Source organism: Oreochromis aureus, linkage group 17 (assembly GCF_013358895.1).
Source record: "Oreochromis aureus strain Israel breed Guangdong linkage group 17, ZZ_aureus, whole genome shotgun sequence".
Lineage (NCBI taxonomy): Eukaryota > Metazoa > Chordata > Actinopteri > Cichliformes > Cichlidae > Oreochromis > Oreochromis aureus.
The window spans coordinates 38,164,190-38,178,693 of record NC_052958.1 but is presented as its reverse complement, the minus strand read 5'-3'; the positions used below and the strand labels follow the sequence as shown (position 1 = coordinate 38,178,693).

General features: G+C 41.8%; 2 protein-coding genes across 4 annotated transcripts in view; one reads left to right on the top strand and one right to left on the bottom strand.

The window, feature by feature from the left end:
- slc41a2b (solute carrier family 41 member 2b) overlaps positions 1–1,808 on the bottom strand; it is a 35,437-nt gene extending 33,629 nt beyond the window's left edge. The window contains exons 1-2 of one of the 3 annotated variants that reach the window (XM_031743795.2): positions 1,624–1,808; positions 39–680 (exon numbers count right to left, since the gene is read on the bottom strand). In XM_031743795.2, coding sequence (XP_031599655.1) covers positions 39–581 — 543 coding nt within the window. In that variant the 5' untranslated portion in view covers positions 582–680; positions 1,624–1,808. Of the gene's footprint in view, positions 1–38; positions 681–915; positions 1,046–1,497 lie in introns of those variants that run through there. The other 2 variants (XM_031743796.2, XM_039601414.1) reach the window with 2 other exon arrangements.
- A 363-nt stretch (positions 1,809–2,171) lies between these two features.
- Positions 2,172–14,478, top strand: nopchap1 (NOP protein chaperone 1). Its single transcript, XM_039601415.1, has 4 exons — positions 2,172–2,323; positions 12,004–12,078; positions 12,193–12,326; positions 13,267–14,478. The coding sequence occupies exons 1-4, from the start codon at positions 2,188–2,190 to the stop codon at positions 13,453–13,455; spliced, it is 534 nt and encodes a 177-aa protein (XP_039457349.1). The 5' UTR covers positions 2,172–2,187; the 3' UTR covers positions 13,456–14,478.
- The last annotated feature ends 26 nt before the right edge of the window (positions 14,479–14,504 follow it).

The window sequence follows — 14,504 nt, the reverse complement described above, 5'->3', positions numbered from 1 at the left end:
GCCTTGACTGGTTTAATAATGCTGGTTGCTCAATTTACCTGCACAATATCCAGCACCATTCCAGCTGATACGGTTCCAAATCCGGCTAGAAGGAAAGGCACCAAAATCTGAAATGCCATAGCCAGCGCTGACTCCTTTGGCATATTCTGCGTGTTCGATCCCAGCCCTTCCTCCTCCTCCTCTTCCTCCTCCCCATCTGCCTCTTCTCCTGAGAGCCTCCTCTCAGTGAGCATAGGCTCTGTCTCCGAGCAGTCTCCATCGCCACAGTCTGATAAAGTCAAAGACGCCCGAGAGGCCCGGTCCAGAACCCGTCTTCCTTCTATATGAGACGTCTCCTGTCTGTACCCGTTCTGGAGCGAGTTGGCCTCAGATTTAGCTCCAAGGTCCACCATGGCCAGCCGCTCCTCCTGAAGTTTGGTGTAACCGGTAGGGACCATGGTCTGGAAAATGGAGGCGATCCACCCCGGGGAAACAGGTTTCAGGGAGAGACCGTTCCACCCGCCACCTGCTCCACTCATGCGCACTGTGAGACTAGAGCCAAGAGACTCCCCTATAGCTCCTTGTAGGCTTTGAATGCTCATGATGTGGTCTAGGGCTCCAGTGTCTCATCTCCTGTCATCCGGTCTCAGGGTTGTGTCCAGGCAACGAGCGGTAGAAACGAGCTTCAGGGATTCATCAGCCTAAAGAAAACACGCACGAAATGAAATGAGAAGAGGAAATATCTGCTAGCTGCTGATGTGTATAAGATGATACAACAATAAGTGATAAAGAGGAACAAACTGTTCTTAAAGTGGAAATGCAGAGAAAGAAGAGGTGACTGTCACTTTAAAACCAAAAGCGTACGTGTCATATCTGTGACATATCAGTGATTGACTGGCCCATCACAGATACATCAGTACCAGCATCACTGCTCACCTGAACACCACTTTCCAAATGACTTTTACCAGTTAGATGATTAAAGAAATTAACAGGAACAGCTGAGAAGCATCCCAAAGAGCACCGGAAATACAATTCACCCGTGTTCCTTTCATTCATGTCTCGTTTGAAGTGATGATGATGAATATAGAAAATAGAAGTTAGCTGCTAGTATCACTGCTGTGGGCTGACAGAAACTACATCCGCGCTACACCGAGCTGCTTCTTTAAATGTACCAACCGAGGATGTTCACAAAAGTTCTCCCATAATTTGCTGCTGTTCTGGTGCCTCCAATGTCTGCTTGCGCTTTAAACCAGTTTATCTGCGTTTCGTTGGTAAAAATGTTCTTGAGACGACAGTTTCCATACTTTTTTAATTGCCACTGTTCAGGCCTGCCTATCGTGTAATTATTACCACCATCCTATTCAGTGCCGTCTTACACCGCAGCTGGCATTCATGGATCATTTTGCCAAACAGGAACAAAACAAACAGGCTGTTTATAGTCGCCACATAACACGGAAATGCTGCTAGCTAGCTGTGCAGGAATCAAAACAGTAGAAGGCACGTCGGCTGCCTACTTACCCAACGTTAAACGTAAACCGGGAGAATACGGTGGCCAGAGTTAGCCAGTAATTACAAAAGTAGATAGGATATGTATAACTCTTCAGTGCTAAAGATTATTATTACTGTTTTTTATCCTTGACACACCTTTTTACTGTGAAGAAATTCCAGCCAGAAGAGATGCCAGTCCTTTCCTCTGACAGCTAGCCAGCCAGAGAGCCGCGTCAGAGCGAAACTGGCCAACCAAGATCGTCTGTGCAAGACGACGAGCGACTCCGTTTGAAAATAACGCCTGGTTACCAGAAGTGATAAATCCGGGTTGACCTGATTACAGATCCAAAGTCATAGTATGTCCGACAGATGGGCTGGTTTTCCTCACATCTATATTAAGTAATGCACTTCGAATCTTCGACTACATTATGACTGCATTAACATTACTGTTATAGAATAAAACATCAGCTGCTTCATCGGATTAGAACAAAACTTTCAGATATAATTTTCATTGTATTACGCACATAGTTTTTTTTTTTTTTAAATAAAGGTAAGATGAGTCTATCAGCTGGAGAATTTAAACTTGATAGTCTCGGTCCACATCTGGAGGATGTGCGTTATATTTTACACCTAACGCTGTGTAAACGCCACAGTTCATCCCAAACACCAGGGGGCGCTGTATAACCCATAAAACAAACTTTGCCCCTACCTTTCACACGGATGCGGATTTCGACCCCCCCCCCCAAAAAAAACACATGTGGAGGAAAACATTATCGTGTCCTCTCTAAATCTAAAATGGAATTAAACGTAAAGAAAACGAGCTCACAGGCGTTGCTGTCGTGTGGTAACGGAGGAGGTTTGGATGCTTTTTACTTCTTTCTGTTTTGTCAAAATGTCAGGAGAGTTGGAGTCGGAAGAAGTTAACTACAGACGCTAAACTGCACATTCGTACAGGAAAGCCAGCTTCTGTATCAGCCAGTATTTTGTTGTTAATACTAACTGTCTGTCACAGTTTTACTATTTGAATATATGTAAGCAGCTACATGGAATAATGAAAACTACACGTTTAGTTCAATCATCACCAACGTCATATAAACAAAGTTATATCCTTTTACATGAAGCTTTACAAACACTGTCCTAAAATACTGCGGTCGTTACTTTGACTTCAGGCTCTCTAACTTGGCTGCCATAGTTATCGTGCAGAGCGCTGAGGCCTGCTGAGTGTGAGTTCGTCTTATCCGGGTAACTTTAGTGCCACAGTTCAGTGTTGTGGCTCTGCAGGTCATGTTGGGACCTACTGTAACTGTGTGTGGGGATTTAATTGAAACGCAGACTACCTTTATAACAAATAAAACCTAGCTTAGATTAATGGAAGTTAAAACAAAGTCCACGGATCACGTGTTTACAGTGTGGGGGAAAAAACATTTTTGCTTACTTATAAATAAACCAACATTTTTATGGTAGTTTCATTAATTTAATGTAGAGAGACATGCCAGCCACAAAACCAGAAACAGACACCACAGTGGATAAAAGTGACTTATTTCACTCAATGGCGTGTAAATCAGGTTATAATTAGTGTGAATGCTTGAAAAGCATTCAAAGTATTGTTGTTGTAATCTTTATTATTCCGTTTTATATATTCCATACGTTTTTTGGCATCTAACTCCTTCAAAACCGTTCAACGTAGAAAAACCATTCAAACACTGTTAGATTCCTCTTCTTTTGGACATGACTGCTTGTATTTTTCTCATTTATAACATTTACATTTTTAAAATTATTCAACTTTTTTCAACAAAAATTTCCCATGTATTTCAATGGGGAGACCCTTCAAATTCTCCTTCAACTTACTCCTCTTTAAACTGTATCTACTTCCACATACTTTGACATAGAGCCACCATTCAAACTTTAAAACGAAGACAAGACATTCAACTATTCAACTTGTATTTATCTTTTCAATATCTATTATACTTTTTCTTCAGTTCAGGTTTAAGTTTCATGATGTTTTTTCAGCCGTTTCAGAGTTTATAATGGTTGTGTATGGGACGGAATGTTGGCGCTAGAGTGAGACAGCTCAACTGCTAGAGTGAGAGGAGCAAAAAAATTAATTTTAAAATCTTTTTTTAAAACTACTGCTGTGTCCGCAGCGTTTGCTCTACAGGTATGATTTTACCCTCAAAACGTAGCCATCGCTGTCCTCTTTCACCCAATGTGTTTACTATTGTACTAGGTGTTATGGTTCTTTCATAAATGTCACCAATGCACAGCCTCCTCCCTCCAACTCTTTCATAGACTAATGTTAAAATGGCTCAGAAGGTTCGTTTGAAAATCAGAAGAGCATGGTGTCTTTCCACTGTCACCACGTCCATACAATAAACTCCACAGGCTAGAAAACTGAGAATTTGGTAGACTGGACATTGCTGGCACTCACGGTGAAAGAATTTTGTCAATATGACATGTACTTTTCATTTGGGAGCGATTTGTTTGGGGCTGACTTTTCTGTTCATTTTAAGCAGCAAAAGTGAGGTGCATGTCTGTGTGCGTGTGTATGGAGCCATTGGGTGCAGTCACTATAGCAACCAGGCTCACACCTGCCTGCCTAACGAGCTCTCTCTCACTGTGCCAAGATTCATCTTAAACACTTCTCTTTCAACTGCTGCTGTGTCCACAGTGTTTGCTCTACAGCCATCATTTTACCCTCAAAACATCGCCATCGTTGTTCTCTTTCCAACACCGTGTCTTTCAAAGCTCAGAGATGTAAACTTTTTAAACTGTGTGGATCCAAGTGGAGGGATCACATTTTAGTCATTCAGTGATTCAAAGAATATGAACTTTTAATATTCATTTAGATGTTTTCTGACTCTAATTTGTTTTTTCTCATTTCTTAGGTTTTTCTAATTTACATTTAAAACATTTTCATCTATTTTCCAACTTCTTCTCTGTGGATGTCAGCTTTTAGCAGTTCGGCACTTTTGATTTCAGGTGAAAATTTCTGTATTTTCATCTCATTCAACATTTTTAACTTAAAATTCAGCAATTAATTCATTTCAGTGCATACATTCAGATTCAAGCATTCACACTGCAGTTTCTTCAGAAAATGCACTTTCTAGTTCTATTTTATTATGATCTATTCCGTACGTTTTCGCGGACTATCTCCTTCAACACCGTTCAACTTAGAAAAACCATTCAACCACCATTCGATTCCTCTTCTTTTGGACATTACTACTTCTATTTTTCTCACTTTTAACTTTTATATTTTTTAAATTATTCAACTTTATTCAACAAAAAATTATAACGGATTTCAATGGGGAGACCCTTCAAATTCTCATTCAACTTACTCCTCTTCCAACTCTATCTACTTTGACATACGTTGACCTAGAGCCAACGCTCAGAGATTTGAACTTTTTGAATTGTGTGGCTTAAAGTAGAGGGATAACCTTCTAACTGACCCATAGAAACACATTGTATTTTTAGTCAGGAGTTTGTCTCAACAGCAGGAACGACCCCACTTTTTAAATTGCTTCTGTCATCACATTTTTGACACCACAAGGATAAAAGAGACACTGTTGTGTAGAACAATTCCTTGGGATCCTCATAGTTCAAAAGCTGTTTTGATGGGAGTTAGGGTCTTGGATTTAGATGCAGTTTTTCAACAGGTGCACCAAGGCAGATTTGACAGGGTTTTGCCTAGGGCTGTTCGATATAACGATATATATCGGATGACGATATAAAAACGTCTATCGTTTCATTTTACGCTATCGTTTGTTTCGTGGTGTCGCAAAATAAACTGTTTACGGCAATATTTTTTCATTATTTTGATGGTCACTGTAGTGGCTATATTAATTTCCTAAAGTTCTCTCTTTCTCTTATATTTAATATAACCACACTACAGACAGACAAGCGCTTGTTTTTATGCGTTGTGGTTAGCAACAACGACGGTAAAACCACCTCGTGTCCGCTTGTTTATTTTCCACATAAACCTTTCACAATAAAGCTCAAGATCCTGTTGAGACTTTTCAAAATAAACTGAATCACGTGAAAGATGCAGAGTATTTACGGATGAGAAGCAAAAAAAGAGCCGTCAGGTGCTAAAAAATAAACCTTAGACTCAAACGTTAGAACAGGCTTTTCCCCGCAGCACGCTGTGTAATAAATACAAAGAAAACGGCGGCCGTTACAACCTATATCTAAAAATGTATCGTTTCATGCATCAGTTAAAACACTCGACTCCAGGTACGCGACGCCCAGCTGGAAACACTTCAGGCAAGTCGAGCTGCCCGACATTCACAGAATTTACAGAAAATGTTACATTTTTGTGATTTATATCGTTATCGGACGATAGATGTCTTAATATCGGGATATGAGATTTTGGTCATATCACACAGCCCTAGTTTTGCCACAGAATAATACTATGCCAGTAGTTAGTGCAGGCCAACTAACTCCTTGGTGTTCATATTTATATTAATAGTTTTCTATGACAAAAAAGTACAAGTGTTCATTTAAATGGTAAATGGCCTGTATTTATATAGCGCCTTTCTGGTCCCTAAGGACCCCAAAGTGCTTTACATATCCAGTCATTTACCCATTCACACACTGGTGATGGCAAGCTACGTTGTAGCCACAGCCACCCTGGGGCGCACTGACAGAGGAGAGGCTGCCGGACACTGGCGCCACCGGGCCCTCTGACCACCACCAGTAGGCAACGGGTGAAGTGTCTTGCCCAAGGACACAACGACCGAGACTGTCCGAGCCGGGGCTCGAACCGGTAACCTTCCGATTACAAGGCGAACTCCCAACTCTTGAGCCACGAGCCACATTTAAGTAAATAAACAGAGCAGTAAGAGATGTTTTTCAATTTTTTTTTTTCTTTATTTTGATTTGCTGCTAATGACAATTTTTTTTATTTGTAGATTTTGTAGTGCTCCCTACAATTTGGACCTCTCACCTGAATTTTTAAAATTTTGTTCAATCCAATTAAATTAAATTAAATTAAATTCAAGCCCAACAATCAAATGATCCCCTATGAGAGCAAGCACTAGGCAACGGTGGAAAGGAAAAACTTCCTTTTAACAGGAAGAAACCTTTGACAGAACCAGGCTCAGAAAGGGGCAGCCGTCTGTCATGACTGGTTGGGTGGTGAGAGGTAAAAGAAAAGAAAAATGAGAGCACAATTTAGATATGTGTTGCTCACATTGCCTAAAATGAACAACACATGGTTTTCTGGACTGTGAAGGAAATCCCTCAAGTCAGTTTTCTGTGAGGTGACTGAAGACTTTGCTGGATGGCCGAGCGGATGCTTTTCAGAAACAGTTCATTTCCTTTCTTGTTTAAATGAACTCCGTCGGGTAAAAAAATTGAGTTGTTGAAAAACCTCAAGCATGGATGCTCAATAATCACTCCAGCAAAGCGGTTGACAGCCTTTCTAATGCTGGCGTTCACGATCTTCCTGTCCTTATTGATTTTGCCTGGATTTCCATATCTCCACACTTGACGCTCATTGATGGATGAATATACAATTGTCATTGAGGGGAACTCTGTGTGCAGTTGCATCAATTCCTTCTCAATGACAGAAGAAAGTTGATAAGCAGACATGAGTCCCAAATCATTGCCCCCAGCATGGATTACCAATATGTCAGGTGGGCTCTGTGTGGATAGCTCCTCATAAAAACGAGGAAGGACTCCACTCCAGCACATCCCTCCTTTGCCAAACCACTGGACTTTGGCATTAAGTCCGAGATTTTCTCCGAATATCTCTTTGCGTCACTCTCGCCTCGTCTGATGTAGCTTGACCCAATGATCCAGACTTTTGTTTCTCCCTTCTGGAGATTGATTCTGTGTGGTCTCTCAATGGCAATACATGGGAAGCTGTTAGAGAGGCCAGGGTTGAAAAAGGGATGCCGGAGAACCTCCGAGGGTGTTATGCGCTGGTGTGCATCTAAGGCCAACATCTTTTAATCAGGCTGACAAATAAGCTTTGGCCATCTTCTGGTCCTCGTCTAACCTTCATTATTTGTTCGAGGTCATCGAGACATTTAAGTTTTATGTATCGAGTCTCCAGGGATGGATATCCTGTCTCGTACTGAAATTGTTGGTCAGTCTTAAATGTCCAGCGCTGTTGCTTGTAGTTGTCTTCAATGAAATAGTCATCAGTGTAAATGCCAGAGTCTAGAACATGATCTGGTAGCTGACCCTGAGTCTCTATGATGAATTTCAGATAATCATACTCATTCTCCGCGAGGGTAGAGTGGCACCCCTGTAGCAAGCTCCACAGCTACCAGACCCAGAGACCACATGTCACTTGCTTCATTATAAGGAAGGCCAAGCACAACCTCAGGTGCACTATAACCAACTGTCCCCACGCAGTCACTAGGATTCACTGCAGGCGAGGACATGCGAGGCCAAAGTCTATGAGTTTGACTTTGACTGGAGACTCATGGCGGTTTACAACCATGATGTTTCCAGGTTTGAGGTCAGCGTGCACTATTCCCACAGAACCCAGGTGGGACAGAGCATTTGTGAGTTGACCTAAAATTGGCCTGAATTCGCTTATGGGGAGACCCTGTTTATTCCGGTCCCGTATGTAGTCCCACAGGCATTGATCAAGGAGTTCAAACTTTAGGCAAACCCGCTCTCCGTTTTGAAAAAGCCGTTCCATTTAACAATGTTGGCGGCTTCTGGATCCAACTTTCGCAGCTGCTCCAGGATGAAAATTTCAGTTTTGCCTCTTGCTGAACATCAGGGCGGCTCTTGTTGACTTTAATGGCAATAGCTTGGTTGGTTTTTGTGTCGCGACATTTGGCTACAATACCAAAGGCCCCTTCTCCAAGTAAAGCCTCTACCTTGTAGTGGTTTCCCAAAATGCTCCCTTCAACTATTTCAAGCTCATCTGAGTTGAAGGATGGGCTGGCTGACATGTTGATGTGCACTTGTTGAGAAAATTCAACAGAGTTTTGGAAACTGCAGTTGATTTTCTGTGATCTCTTACTTTTCAAGTTTGAAGGCTGCTGAAAGACCACAGGGTTTTGTCCCCTTGTGCTACTCGTGTCAATGCACAGGGAACTCTTAGGGTCGAAAAAGGGATGCTGGAGAACCTCCGAAGGTGTTATGCGCTGGTTTGCATCCAAGGCTAACATCTGTTTAATTAAGCTGACAAACAAACGTTGGCCATTTTCAGGTCCTTGTGTAAACATTACTTGTTCAAGGTCATCAAGGCTTTTAAGTTTTATGTATCGAGTCTCCAGGGATTCATATCCTGTCTCGTACTGAAATTGTTGGTCAGTCTTAAATGTCCAGCGCTGTTGCTTGTAGTTGTCTTCAATGAAATAGTCTTCAGTGTACACGCCAGAATCTAGAACATGATCTGGTGGCTGACCCTGAGTCTCTATGATGAATTTCAAAACATCATAATCTTCATTTCCAGGGTAGAGTGGCACCCCTGTACCAAGCTCCACAGCTACCAGCCCCAGAGACCACATGTCACTTGCTTCATTAAAAGGAAGGCCAAGCATAACCTCAGGTGCACTATAACCAACCGTCCCCACACGGTCACCAGGCATCACTGCAGACGCAGGACATGCGAGGCCAAAGTCTATAAGTTTGACTTTGATGGGAGACTCATGGCGATTTACAACCATGATGTTTCCAGATTTGAGGTCAGCGTGCACTATTCCCACAGAACCCAGGTGGGACAGAGCATTTGTCAGTTGACGTAAAATTGGCCCGACTTCACTTATGGGGAGACCCTGGTTATTCCGGTCCCGTATATAGTCCCACAGGCATTGATCAAGGAGTTCAAAGTTTAAACAAACCCGCTCTCCGTCGTGGAAAAAGCCGTCCCATTTAACAATGTTGGCGGCATCTGGATCCAACCTTCGCAGCTGCTCCAAGATGAAAATTTCCAGTTTTGCCTGTTGCAGAATATCAGGGCGGCTCTTGTTGACTTTAATAGCCACAGCTCGGTTGGTCTTGGTATCACGACATTTGGCTACAATACCAAAGCCCCCTTCTCCGAGGAAGGCCTCTACCTTGTAGTGGTTTCCCAAAATGCTCCCTTCAACTATTTCAAGCTCATCTGAGCTGAAGGATGGGTTAGCTGACATGATGAAATGTGCCGGCTTGGTCGGTGAATTGCTGAGAAATGTGAAATTCTCTCAAAACTTTCCAAAAGGGCTGTGGTTGCTGTCAGGTCTACGTCTGTTAAGCAGTAAAGTTTAACAGAGCAAAGCCCCTATTTATGGGTTTTGCCTCTCAGCAAGATGATGACATATCAAAGGATCAAAGGCATTCTATTTTGGATAAAAGGCATTCTATTTTTTCAGTTGAAACACTGAAAAAAATAGTGTTTCAACAGGGCAGGCTGGCGTCCTGTGGGAGGCAGAGGTGATTGGGTAAGGATGCAGAGGATAAAATCCAAGAAAAGATTTACTTATCGGTCAGCTCATCAGCGAGCAGCCGTAGAATCACAGGTGCAGCTTGGCAGGGGATGGACTCAGGGTGAAGACACAAAATCAACAATGACAACAATGTTATTCTTTATTAGTGTGAATGCTTGAAAAGCATTCACACTAACATTTATATTTTTAAAATTATTCAACTTTATTTAAAAAACAATGTATAATGTATTTCAATGGGGAGACCCTTCAAATTCTTCTTCAACTTACTCCTCTTTAAACTGTATCTACTTCCACATACATTGACATAGAGCCACCATTCAAACTTTAAAACGAAGACAAGACATTCAACTTGTATTTATCTTTTCAATATCTATTATACTTTTTCTTCAGTTCCAGTTTAAGTTTCATGATGTTTTTTCAGCCGTTTCAGAGTTTATAATGGTTGTGTATGGGACGGAATGTTGGCGCTAGAGTGAGACAGCTCAACTGCTAGAGTGAGAGGAGCAAAAAAATTAATCTTAAAATCTTTTTTAAAACTGCTGCTGTGTCCGCGGCGTTTGCTCTACAGGTATGATTTTACCCTCAAAACGTAGCCATTGCTGTCCTCTTTCACCCAATGTGTTTACTATTGTACTAGGTGTTATGGTTCTTTCATAAATGTCACCAATGCACAGCCTCCTCCCTCCAACTCTTCCATAGACTAATGTTAAAATGGCTCAGAAGGTTCGTTTGAAAATCAGAAGAGCATGGTGTATTTGCACTATCATCATGTCCATATAATAAACTCCATGGGCATGAAAACTGAGAATTTGGTAGACTGGACATTGCTGGCGCTCACGGTGAAAGAATTTTGTCAATACGACATGTACTTTTCATTTGGGAACAATTTGTTTGGGGCTGACTTTTCTGTTCATTTTAAGCAGCAAAAGTGAGGTGCATGTCTGTGTGCGTGTGTATGGAGCCACTGGGTGCAGTCACTATAGCAACCAGGCTCACACCTGCCTGCCTAACGAGCTCTCTCTCTCACTGTGCCAAGATTCATCTTAAACACTTCTCTTTCAACTGCTGCTGTGTCCACAGTGTTTGCTCTACAGCCATCATTTTACCCTCAAAACGTCGCCATCGTTGTTCTCTTTCCAACACCGTGTCTTTCAAAGCTCAGAGATGTAAACTTTTTAAACTGTGTGGATCCAAGTGGAGGGATCACATTTTAGTCATTCAGTGATTCAAAGAATATGAACTTTTAATATTCATTTAGATGTTTTCTGACTCTAATTTGTTTTTCTCTCATTTCTTAGGTTTTTCTAATTTACATTTAAAACATTTTCATCTATTTTCCAACTTCTTCTCTGTGGATGTCAGCTTTTAGCAGTTCGGCACTTTTGATTTCAGGTGAAAATTTCTGTATTTTCATCTCATTCAACATTTTTAACTTAAAATTCAGCAATTAATTCATTTCAGTGCATACATTCAGATTCAAGCATTCACACTGCAGTTTCTTCAGAAAATGCACTTTCTAGTGTTTATGTGATGTTTTGTTTTGTTTGGGGTGTTGTGTTGATATTCTGTCTTTCTGTTAAAGTAAAAGTACTGTTAGAGTAATTAGAGATGTTGGTTTATTTGTAAGATCGAATAATTATTTTCCCCGTGTAGCTAAGCCTGACATCAAACCAATCTGCCCGCACTATGTCAGAGTCTGCATTTTCCTTCTCTGTTGTTATTTATTTTTTGTCTATATTTGGATTTACATTATAAATTAGTGCGATATATCATCCAACTCTCCCCTGAGAGCCCTCCCTGCTGCCGCTGTGACCCAACTTTGCGGTCCATCCCGATAGATTGATTGATGCCTGATTATTGCTCACTTTGCCAACTTTCTCTGCAGCTTTCCAGACCATGAGAGATTTAGATTAATCATTGTGCTTGAGGATGACTAGAGTAAACCCAAATCTTAGCTACACAGAATGGTCATTTCGCTAACCTTCTTAGGGATCTCTATCAGGGATGTGTTGCCACAACTGCTGTATTTAAAGGATTTCTACACACTAACCCACTCATGAGAAATGTGTCTTTCTTCTCCCCCAGTTAAGTATAGGAGCATAAAGTTTTTCATGAGGAGTAACTGATTTGTTTGTTATGCTGCTAGGTCTCAGTGAGAAGCTTCTCCTCAGTCCAAATGCTGGAAGATCGCTGCAGACAGAGAGAGTCCCCAGAAGCAGCGGTAAGAATGTCGAGCATTCTTTTTAGTGACAAGTTGGTCGATCGTTGAGCTACCAAAAAGCATAAGAGTGATGTTTAAGTGATATGTGTGTGGGTGTCTTTGCCTGTGAATCAGTTCTGGACCGGCTGCAGAGCTTCCTGCCTCAGATGGCTGAGGCCAACGAGAAGCTGAAAAGACAGATGGAGGAGGCTCCTGCTGGACGCTTTGACATAGAGAGTGTGGACGAGGCAGAGAGGGTCATAGAGATGGTGAGTATCAGCCTGCCACTGAACCAGCTGCACTGCCACCATATGGTGAAGTACTGAACTGCAACATGGAACATAAAGGACTCTGCAATAGAGAAGTGTTGGAGGTTAGGGCAGCTGGTCTCTGGGAAAATCTGGCAGCTCTTTTCATACAGAGGCTGCGTTATTCCAAATAGGTCTGCTGTGTGTGACTGCTAGCCCTGCAGCAATCCCTCGAGTAACTCAAATAACTCGATTACAAGATGCATATTTTTTTGCTTACCTTTGTTTAAACTACAACTCTGTAGTGCTCAGTCATCACCATGCAGCATGTGGGTGAAGTATTACAGTCCTGAGCCTTGTTTTTCCAACAGCAGCACATGACTCTAACCTTTGAACCATCATACTTTTATTCAACCTTACAACTTAAGTGCAGTTCAGTTAGCATTAATTTACCATTTTTGTCCTGTTCTCAATTCTTTCCTGCGTTTCCAAAACAAAAGTGAAAAACTGAAATTGACTCTATTTAGAGCTCTGTTTAAAGAATTCAGAGCACACGAGGAGAGTCCGTCTCTTATTTTGACAGAACAAAACAGACCCAAACTGTCTGTACTATTTATTACCTTCTATTAACGCCCATAAAGACAAAGATCATTCTGTGTGTGCTCTTCTCAACACCTGGGGCAGAGATCGTTTCAGAACAGCTGTCTGTCCCTAACAGCTCTGCAGAGATGTGAAAATGGCACATAAGCTGCAAAATCCAGGTAGCCATGAGTTGTACTACAGCTGCAGAAGCTTCCACACAGCACTGCCTTAAGGCTCTGAACACTTTTGTAAATGACAAATTTATTTGTTCTTCTGGTGATGGATAAGTCTTGATCTACTTCTCATTTAATCAGTTTTTCTCCATTTAGCTGCTTTAAGTGCGTCTTTGACCAGTCGTGTAATTTTGTCCCCTCCTCAGGATGTAGCAGTCGTGGAGCTCAATGAGTCAGGCAGCAGCTCCGAAGGTTACAGCGAGACGTCGGACTCTGAGGAGTCGGACTGTAGCGATGATGACGGCGAGGTCACAGAGCAGAACTTTAAACTACCTGGAGACAAAGGCAAGAAAAAGAAAGTCAACATCCAGGTTCTGGACCAGCAGGGGGAGTAGATGAGTCAGACAAAGGGACCTTTGGTTTCTTTTCCATGTGAAATGTTTTGCCAAGGAGATCCTCAGATGTCGTGTCGGAGTTTCTTTTTTTTGTTTTTTTCAAACCTTCTTCACACACAGACAGACAGTGGACAGAAAAGCTGCTGACTCATGTGGGAGTGCTGTGAATACTGAAATGTGCACACAAACTGCCCATAGGGCCAGAACAAATGCTGGGAGTCTACCGTGTGACCACGATGTCTGCATACTGTGTTGTTGTCTCCTCGTTTATGTCCTCTGTTTCATGAACGTGAACACATTCTTGCATCAGTTTGGGCTTCGAATCGTTCACCTTAGCTCTCTGCTGAAGCAGGAAGTGAAGCAAGTACAAATGGTAATGAAACAAAGCCTGCTACATGCTCCACAGCCAGCATCATTGGTGCCTTCACACATGTCCAAGTGACCCATCCCACATGGATTAATGATCCTGGATCCCATTACAGATGCTGGCAGTTGAACTGTGCAGCATATTCTCTTTGTCCCAGTGGATGCAGCATCTATCATTGGACAGTTTTACACCAAATGAGGTGCTTGTTTCTTCTTTGTGTGTGGACACAGCAGGCATGTTCACTGACAGTACAGGTCAAGTGTTCCTGAGCCCCAGCAATAAACTCCACTATAGAGTCGAACAGAGACCCCAGAGATCACGGTCAGTTTCCTTCTCTGTCTCTGTATTTTAGGTTTGTTTGGATTTTCTGAACATTTGTCTGCTGATCAGAACGTTGGTGGTGTAACCCTCAGCTCCAACAAATACACTGTACCCTCATTATGTATCCAGTGTGACAAATAATGCTTCAAGTGTACAGCATACAGCTCTCTCAGCTTTGTCTTAGAATTTGATCCTCTGTGTATATTTGTTGTTTTCACTTCTGTTTCCATCGTCTGTTAATAATTATCATTTGTATTTTCCACAGATTCTCTCCTTTTTTTATACAAGGTTGTGAATGTGATTTTGAACCAACTGAATAAAGTTTAATGATGACATTTAATTACAATTTTTGTAAAAGCTG